Below are 9,769 nucleotides of genomic sequence, written 5' to 3' on the forward strand. Positions count from 1 at the left end.
GTTTATATATTAAATTTGTATATTGCCCTTTACTTGAAGCACAAAAGTACAATACAGTGGTACCTCGGGTTAAGTACTTAATTTGTTCCGGAGGTCCGTTCTTAACCTGAAACTGTTCTTAACCTGAAGCACCACTTTAACTAATGGGGCCTCCCGCTGCCGCTGCACAATTTCTGTTCTCAACCTGAAGCAAAGTTCTTGAACCTGAGGTACTATTTCTGGGTTAGCAGAGTCTGTAACCTGAAGCGTATGTAACCTGAAGCATATGTAACCCGAGGTACCACTGTATAAAAACAAGAACAAAACAAAACACAGTCTTTCCTGGTAAGGAAAGTGCTCCACAACTACATGGCCGCACCAAACCTCTAAAGTCCTGCTCGGATCGTGGTAGTTTTATTTCAGATCCCTCAGAGGCAGCGACACATCTACTATTGTTTCTTTTTCATGCACAAGGATGATAATAATGATTATTAGGAGCATTCAGTCATGTGAGCTTCTAATTGCATCCTGATGTGGTCTAGCTCTGACACAGGTTTACTTTTTCACTGAGAACTAAGGCCTAAAACAGAGATGGGGAACCTGTGGTCCTTTTCAGGTGCAACTGGATTCCCCTCAGCCCACACCAGCACGGCCAAAGGCCAGGGAGGATGGAGTTGTAGGCCAGCAACTTATGGGGAAACACATGTTTCCCCACCTCTCAGAGGGAGAGAGAGAGACTGTTCTGGTTTTTCAAAATCAGGAGTTTGGCTCTATGGAGAGTTTGTGACTGTTGTTGTTTCCCTACATTACATTGTCACTTTTCCACCAATATAAATCTTTTTTCTTTTTTTTAACAGGTGACAGCTGTTCAAAACTTTCCACATCCTTTCTTTATAGTGCTACATTTAGGTGTTAACACTTGTGGCAGCATTCCAGATGTTGCTGCTTGTTCTAGGCTTGCCACCAGTTCCTTGTTTCAAGAAACAGTTGCTAAATGTTAATAGGAAATAAGGAACCATTCCCTGAAATAAGGCACAAGTGACTAGGGCAATTTGTTTCCTCAGATCTTGCTCCTATGGCTACATTTTTATTCTAATCTTTATAATCCAAAAGGTTATTGTGGTAATGAGCCATATCTTTAACATATGTGAACCACTGTAATACCTCAAATGGAGTGAGACAAAAATGAGGAAACTGTGATTCTCTAGCCCAGATGATGTTGTACTCCAACTCCCATCATTCCTGGCCATGCTGACTGCAGCTGATGGGAGATGGAGTCTAGCAATGTCTGGAGGGCCATTGGTTCCCCATCTCCTTTTCCTGCTTAGTAACTTGAGCTTAGAGAAATGGTGAACCGGATAGACTGCAACAAGGCTAACGGCTTCCAGAAGGGTAGTCCTGTTAATCCATTGCAACAAAAGCAGCCAAGATTCTTGTGGTGTTTTAAGGATTAAGATCCCCTCCCCACCCCCACCTGAGAAAACCACTTATGGCCTGGAGTCCACTTCATAAGAAACATCAATCTGTGACATTTCTATCTATTTGCCTACTGCCTATTTTCTGAGATTGCTCCTCTCCGGTCATTTTTTCATTGTTTTGCCTTATCTCTCACAACCCATTTCCAAAGCAATTTGCCCCTGAGCCCTCAATTGGAAAGGCGAATAAATTCAAAATAGAGAGAACCGTGAAATGTCAGGCCCTGGAAGCCAAGGTTTCCCTCCAATCTATCCCACACTCCCAATGTGGCGTTGATATCCTAGGAAGACCTCTGGTGCCTAGAAACCTCAGACAGCTCAGTAAACCGGCCGATCCCCTTTAAGGGTGTGATCCTACACATGTTAGTAGAAGGATGGGCAACCTATGGCCCTCCAGAGGTTGCTGGACTTCAGCTTCCATCAGCCCCAACTGGCATAGCCCATAGACAAAGAGACAAAGATGATGGGGACTGTAGACCAGCAACACCAGAGGGTCACCAGATCCCGATCCCTGAACACAATACTGCTTACTACTGAGCGGACATGCATGGTGCTATGATGGTGGTGCTATGATGTTTCATTTCCACCCATGTGTTCCCAGACGGAAACCCTATTTAACTTAGTGGATTTACTGGCGAGGAAGCATGCTGAGGACATTTCCAGTTCAGGACATTTTGACCTACTGAGGCTTACCACATGTTGCCTTCTCATAGTTCACGCTACGTTAATGTGAATATATATCAGTGCTAGAACATAGTTTAAATACAAGATGTGTCTCTACACAATCGTGTGCACCCACAAACATTGTGTGTGTGGGGGGGTAAGGGTTCTGTATTTGCAAGAGTGCCGGCAGAAAATATGGAGGTCATCATGACATGTATATGGGGTGTTCACAGGTGTTTCTATTGGCAAGTGAGAACTTACCTGTGTGCCAAAGGTATTTACGCACAATCTCTGGGTTAAGCACGCATAGCCTGCACATCTGCACTGCACACAAAACCCCATAAGAAACAGTTCAAACCCAGCTTGGGGGGAGGATGGACAAACTCCAGCAAAATATAAAAATGTTGCTGAAATTGCCCCAGATTTGGAAGTCCCTCGGTTGTGTTTTTGCGATGTCTTTGATTGTTTTAAAATAAAAGGAGTCTGGTGTAGATGAAGACATCATAATCATCATCACTAAAATTTGGATACAGTGGTACCTCTGGTTAAGAACTTAATTCATTCTGGAGGTCCATTCTTAACCTGAAACTGTTCTTAACCTGAAGCACCACTTTAGCTAATGGGGCCTCCCGCTGACACCACGCTGCTGGTGCGCGTTTTCTGCTCTCATCCTGAAGCAAAGTTCTTAACCCGAGGTACTATTTCTGGGTTAGTGGAGTCTGTAACCTGAAGCATCTGTAACCCGAGGTTCCACTGTACTGTACTGCCCTTCATCCGAAGATGCCAGGGCGGTTCACAACATAGAAATACAAAATGAGAATACACAATACATAATGAAACAAAAACAAACCAATAACCCTCTCCAATACATTTTAAAAGCCAGAGAATGCTGATCAACCAAAGGCCTGGCTGAAGAGGAACTATTTTGCTTGGCGTCTAAAGGTATCTAATGAAGGCGCCAGGCAAACCTCTGTGGAGAGAGCATTTCACAGACAGGGAGCCACTGCAGAAAAGGCCCCATTCTCACGTTGCCACCCTCCAGACCTCTCATGGGGGAGACACATGAAGATGGGCCTCAGATGATGAACACAGAGTTGGTTCATATGGGGATGGCGGTCCTTGAGGCATTGCAGTCCTGAGCCACTTAAGGCTTTATAGATCAAAATCAGCACTTTGAATTGCGCCCAGAAACTCTTTGGCAGCCAGTGCAGTCGCACCAGGATCGGTGTAATATTCTCAAACCATCTTGCCCTGGTGAGCAACCTGACTGCCAAATTTTGCACTAGCTGAAGTTTCTGAACCATCTTCAGAGACAGCCCCGTGCATGATGTGTTGCAGTACAGTAATCTAACCTAGTTACTGGAACATAGATGGCAGTCTATCCCTGTCCAGATAGGGATGCAATTGGGCCACCAGCTGAAACAGATGGAAGGCACTCGGTGCCACGGCCTCAAGCGACAACAAAGGATCCAGAATTACCCCCAAGCTACCTCCCTTCTCTTTCAGAGGAGGCATTATTATATTTGCATTGGGGAATTTTTCTCCCTTTGGATGTTGTGTGCAGCAGTGGTACTGCCTTAGTGAAAAGCACACATACCTCACTATACAGGGACCCCATTTCCCTCCTGTATATAAAAGCCGTGAAAATGGGTTGAGCTGTGCCTCTAATGGGATTACAGCACCCCCTGGTGCCCATGGGAGAAAATATCCGATTGCAGCGCATTCTAGTAATCCAAGTTTCACCAGTCACGTTGTTTTAAGCGAATCTGTATCTGTATCTGAATCTGTATCTGATTCTCTGTATCATCTTAAATTGGGAATAAAATACCTGACATTGGAGGGCCATGAACTCTATCCCCAGCTCTTTGTGAATCCAACTCTTTCACTGTGAACTGGTTAAATCTTCAGAGTCAGACTCTCGTCAAGCCATTATGCATTATGTAAGCCAAGCAGCCCAAAGACAGAGAAACAGCAGCCACGGAATTAACACAGCAAATAGATGAGAGTGTTCCTGTTCATGTCCATACAGAATCCTTTACTACAGCTTGCTAACTTGTGGCCTGAGTTGTAGGTGGACTACAAGTCTGATCACTCCAGGTCTTGGCCAAGCTGGCGAGTGTTATCGTAAGAGCCATAATTATTTAGCTCTGCACCTCCTGGTCATATGAAGCTCTCTATGCCCATTCTCTCTCTCCCCCCTTCTCAGTTGCTTTCCCCCTTTCCTGCAGTTTAGTCCATGACAGAGACCCTACTGTCTGTCCCTCCTCTCTGTGACATTGCTGCAGCTCAGCCAATCAGTGTGAAGATGCTTCATAATCAGCACCAACTACTCTCTGGGTGCAGCATAAATATAAATAACCTATTTTGGAAGTTGTCATTGTCTGGAAGCAACATGGCAACCAGGAAAAGTGAGGAAACACTAATGGCAATTCTTTAGTGACTGTTAAGATTCCAGGTCAAAAAGAACAGAAATGAGGGAAAATAGCTATACTTAGTCAAGGTGTAGCTTGATATTCACAATCACCCTCCAACTTGTAAAGATGGGTGTTACATGTGTTGTGTTTATTACATCAATACTTTTTGCTGTAAGTTTGTCTTGCGCCCTGGAATTGCAGTCATGTGAAAATTATGGAACACATTCCACCCCCTTGAAAGGAAAGCCTTACAGAAATCCAGTTCTAAGATTTGCATATGGGTTTTAGGTGTGATTCTGTAGTGCTGGCAGCCACGTTGGGTGGCGGGTGGGGAGTGCAGAGTCAAAAAGTGGGTTCAGAGTGAAGCAAGTAAATGACCCCTTGTGCCTTTAACAGAGTTTGAATATATAAAGTAGACGGCTTCAGTAAGGCTTGAACACTGGTGCTTGCATGGTTGTCTGGGGTGAACAAGAACTGCTTGCAGGTAACTAGGAATGGAAACTATTATAAATTAGAAAGGAGTTTGTTCTGCCCCCAAACCTTCCTTTTATACGTCAATATGTCCCTTTAACTGTTATTAGTATTTTTTGTATATTATTATTGTAGTTTTCTTCTTTCTTTCCTCTTTAATTATTATTATTATTATTATTATTATTAATAATAATAATAATAATCTTTAATCTAAATTTATTTAATCTTTTTCTCCCTTGTTGAATTAAAAACAGATCAATACAACTCTGATGAGGGTGAGGCAATTTATTTTCAGGCAAGCATCTTTTGTTACTTATTTTGCATCTTAGCAGTAAGTAGCATGAAACACTTGTTAGAGAAAATGAGAAATCAACCGATCAGGCCTGCTTTAGAACCCACCCAGAGTCTGAAAGCAGATTCCAGCACTATCCCATGGCTCAAATGAAGTTTTGATCCGGCAGATTTGGCAGCCCTTGGCCACAAGTGGTACAACACAACACTTCATGTTTAGGTGAGGCAAAGTTTATTTCACCAAAGGCTGATACAGTTAGGGGTGAAGGTGCAGCTGCAGAGGTTGGAGGGCTGGAGTGGGATAAAGGAGAGATGCTGCAGCAGCTTCAGGAAGGCAGACACGTATCACACCAATAGAGGATCAGCAACTTCATCCGTCCCTCAGCGGATCTGTGGGAAGGAAGAAGAGGGTGGGAGTTGTTCCAGTACCATGCTGTAGAAGTTTTGCCAGGAAGCACTGGGCACCGCTTGTAAAAACCACATGAACTGGGGCACCACTCCATAGCTAGGTCAGGTACCACAGTGGCATCTCTTTGCGCTTAGGGTGACTACAGAACAGCAGTGCCTCGTTCATTTACAAAGGAATAATGCTAATGACCTAACAGACCGCAGTGATAAACCGCGAGTGAGGAAATTTGATGATGCAAAGGACAAGGCCATGGCCTTGTGGGTTAAGAATCATCGTTTCTGCTAGCTGCTGGGAAAGCAACATGGCAGGAAACAGATTGTGTACGAGTCATCAATTGGCTGAATCTGCAAGAGGAGGAGCTTGAATTTTCAGAATCTTTGATGCAAATACCACATCCACACACTAAAAGGAGGGTGTTAAAGAGCACCAGTCAGCTCTCAGTCTCCTCTATTCTTTGGGTAAAGGCAAATTAATGTTGTTTATCATCCGTTCTTGATGTTATCTTAGTACTTGCCAAGCTATATTCTCCTTTAAAATTATTTGCTTGTTTGTTAATTAAATTTACATACTGCCCTTCATCCAACAATCTCACAATGGGGTGATCAAACCTGATCGCTTTGCAGATGTGCTAAATAACTGCAGCACAGGGTGCTCAAGATTCTGGAATGAAGGAGTGAGCAATTCAAATGGAGGACACTAGGCCAAGCTACACATTACACACAACATTGCAGCTGGTGAACCTGTGGGACCTTCAGATGTTGGTGGACTCCCAGTTCCCATTATCCCTGACCATTTGCTATGCTGACTGGGGCTTATGGGAGTTGGGGTTTCAACAACAACTTCTTAAGGTCCACAGGTTCCCATCCATCTCTGCTCTAAAGGCACTGAAACATTCTCCCCTCCTGCTTCTTCAAAACTTGAGGTGACTTACGATTATTAAAACACAATAAACAGCCCAGTCCCAACAAAAACCACGTCACAGCTATAAAAGACTGCTGCCAAAATGCCTCAGGGAATGGTGAGTTTAAAATGTCTAGAACCATGAAGCAATTGCTTGGAAACTACGACTAACCGAGAATGTGGCAGCTAAACTGGTGACTGGGAGTGACTGCTGTGACCATAGAAGACTGGTCCGAAAGGATCTACACTGACTTCCAGTACATTTCCAAGCACAATTCAAAGTGTTGGTGCTGACCTTTAAAGCCCTAAACAGCTTCAGCCCAATATATCTGAAGGAGCGCCTCCACCTCCATTGTCCAGCCTGGACACTGACATCCACCTGTGGGCTTTCTGGTAGTTCCCTCACTGCAAGAAGTGGGGCTGCAGAGAACCAGGCAGAGAGCCTTCTCGGCAGTGGAACGCCCTCCCAAAAGATGTCAAACAGGTGACTTTTTAGAGCCTTCCAGAGTGGCTGGGGCAACCCAGTCAATTAGGCAGAATAGAAATAATAAAAGTTGTTGTTATTGTTGTGGTTGTCACCATCATCATCAAGCAAAACCTCTCAGTTTCAGTTAGACAGAGAAGACGAAGCAGAAGATAGAGACCACCATCAGGAATTCCTTGGCAAGAGAGTTCCACCAAGGGAGAACTTGTGAAGACAGACTGTTGAGTACTGTGGTTGTTAAGGGACTGGGGTCGTGAGCTGGAACAGTCCCAGGTCAATATCACCTCAGCTATTTAAACTTGCCGCAAAGGTCTATGCAAGCCATTATCTCTCAATGATCTATTAGTAACACAGGGATACTGATCGATCTTGGCCTACCTTACAGGGCAAGACATCATAGACATAGCATTTAGAGTACTCTGAAAAAAGCCCAATATAATTTCACAGGGATATACTCATACAGTGGTACCTCGCAAGACGAATGCCTCGGAAGACGAAAAACTCGCAAGACGAAAGTGTTTTTCGTTTTCTGAGTTGCTTCGCAAGACGGATTTCCCTATGGGCTTGCTTCGCAAGACGAAAACGTCTTGCGCCTTTTTTTTTAAACCGCCAATGCATTCCTATGGGAAACCGTCAATACACAGCGGTGCTTCGCAAGACAAAAAAATTCACAAGACGAAAAAACTCGCAGAACGAATTAATTTCGTCTTGCGAGGCACCACATACTCATACTGCTATAAATTTGCAAGGCAAGTCATTTGAGGCGCCTCTCCCCTGCTGAACGCCCCCTCCTTCAGAGCTCCCCCATCCTTATCCCACCCCTCCCCCCAGCTCCCCCGCTCCCTACCGTATACTTGTCCCACTTCTTCTCGGGGTCGTAGGGCTCCCACCGGCTTGCAGGGAAAATATGCTTGTTCTTCTCATACCAACTGCGAAGCACCACTTTGCCGGCGTGGGACTGGAGATGGGGACAAGAGGGGAATTGGGGTGGGGGAAACTATGGTCAGGAGGGGTGGGGTGCTGTGCAGGAAGCCGAGTGCCTGCGGTAAGAGACAACCATGCTGGCTCTTATGTCAGGTGGAAGGATTTCTCTGTTGGGAGGCCTGTAAAGACCATGGGCTTGGCAGCGCTGGGCCAGGTTCCCCCCTCCTCCTCACCTCATCTTTTTCCACTGTTGCATCACTCAGAAGCCGAACATCATCGTGTACATCAAAATTGAAGAGCGGCCCTGGATTGGGGAGCACCCCACGGGAGAGAGAAAAGGCTCATATTGGAGCTTATCACTCCTACCCCCATAGCCCAAACCCCTCTCTTGAACCTTCAACCTCAGCCAAGTACTTTATAACCCACAGGAGTCTGCATCCCCTTTTCAGCCTCTCCATTTTCACCAATGCTTCAGTCGCTACCTCTTTGATTGTTGCCATGTCACAGGGGACAGTCTCATTGTGATTTGCCCATTGCTTCTCTGTTTATGCCCCTTTGCCTTTTCTCTTAGCCCAAGCAACCTTCTCTCTGCCAACATGCAACTGCAGCCCAATCTGACTCTGACCACCACTGTGTCTGTGCCACAGTAACTAGAACAGAACCCGCCCCCCGCATTACTTCCCCAGGTAGACTCAGAATGGAGGAAGGGCAGAAAAAACTCACCGCTTTTCCCCCGGGCCTTGGTGACGATGAAGTCATAGAAGCTGTGGTGCTAGACAGGCAGAAAGAAATGGGTTCAGGAAGGGATGTCTCAAAAATATTCCCAGCCCACACAGAGGAACGCAGCCAATGGACTTACTTTATTTGTGGCAAATGGGAACTGGGATGGAAACAAAGGGCAGCGTCCCCCACAAAAAGAAAGTGTTAACTGGGGTTTGTTTCAGTGTTTGAAGACGAATGGGGTGCCACCCCACTCAGACAGACCTATAGCTATTCCACTTCTTTCCAGGGAGGACCTAACTGAATCTGGCTTAACCATCCCACTTCACATGCTGATAGAGTCAAAGGAAGACCCTATGGAACTACTCTGGGCGATGGAAGTTGGGGTCTCTTTAAATATTTCTCAAAGCAGGAAGTGGACTTCCCTAAAAGCAAGCACTAGCAGTCCCTATGTACAAGAAGTCAAGTGTTTCCTCCTAGTTTTGTTTGAACTTTTGTTGGGGACGGGAGGGAGGGAGAATCCTGCTTCACACACCCCTCTAATACTCTGGAAACTTCAAGTAAGGAAGTTCAGATCTTCTGGCTTTTAGATTACTAGCACACGGATGAATTAGGTACAATTTGGATGCTTTCTCCCCATGCATAAAGGGGGCAGGGTTCTGAAAAGCAGAACAGGCTGGCCCAGGGCTATCCACTCACATGTGGGATGATCAGATCCTCCTTGATGTACATAAGTTGCTCCACACCAGCTGACCTGCAAGGGGAGCGAAGGAGAGACATACTCAAAGTCTAAACCCAACATCTTCCCCCGCCCAATAAGCCTCATACCTTCATCAGCCAGTAACTCTGACCGAAACATCCTCCAGAAAAGCATTCACTTTTCTCCTGCACTCTGCTTGCTCTGTGTTTGTGTACGTGTGTATGCTGGCTGCATTACAAAGTCTGTGCTGTGACTTTGCATATTAATGAATCATCCTCATTTTACAGATGAAGATTTAAGGCCAAGAGGTAGGGACTTTTAACTCAAATCTACCATGGC

The 9,769-nt window shown here is 45.3% G+C and overlaps 1 protein-coding gene across 1 annotated transcript in view; it reads right to left on the reverse strand.

Annotated features, from left to right (window-relative positions):
- Window positions 1–5,508: 5,508 nt before the first annotated feature.
- Window positions 5,509–9,769, reverse strand: part of FAM50A (family with sequence similarity 50 member A) — a 12,464-nt gene continuing 8,203 nt past the window's right edge. Inside the window, exons 9-13 of the mRNA XM_083419125.1 lie at window positions 9,430–9,519; window positions 8,734–8,782; window positions 8,244–8,314; window positions 7,813–8,044; window positions 5,509–7,540 (exon numbers count right to left, since the gene is read on the reverse strand). Of these exons, the coding sequence (XP_083275251.1) occupies window positions 7,880–8,044; window positions 8,244–8,314; window positions 8,734–8,782; window positions 9,430–9,519 (375 nt within the window). The 3' untranslated portion in view covers window positions 5,509–7,540; window positions 7,813–7,879. The remainder of the gene's footprint in view (window positions 7,541–7,812; window positions 8,045–8,243; window positions 8,315–8,733; window positions 8,783–9,429; window positions 9,520–9,769) is intronic.

The sequence above is a fragment of the Podarcis tiliguerta genome (assembly GCF_965153285.1).
Source record: "Podarcis tiliguerta genome assembly, chromosome: 17".
Classification (NCBI taxonomy): Eukaryota; Metazoa; Chordata; class Lepidosauria; order Squamata; family Lacertidae; genus Podarcis; species Podarcis tiliguerta.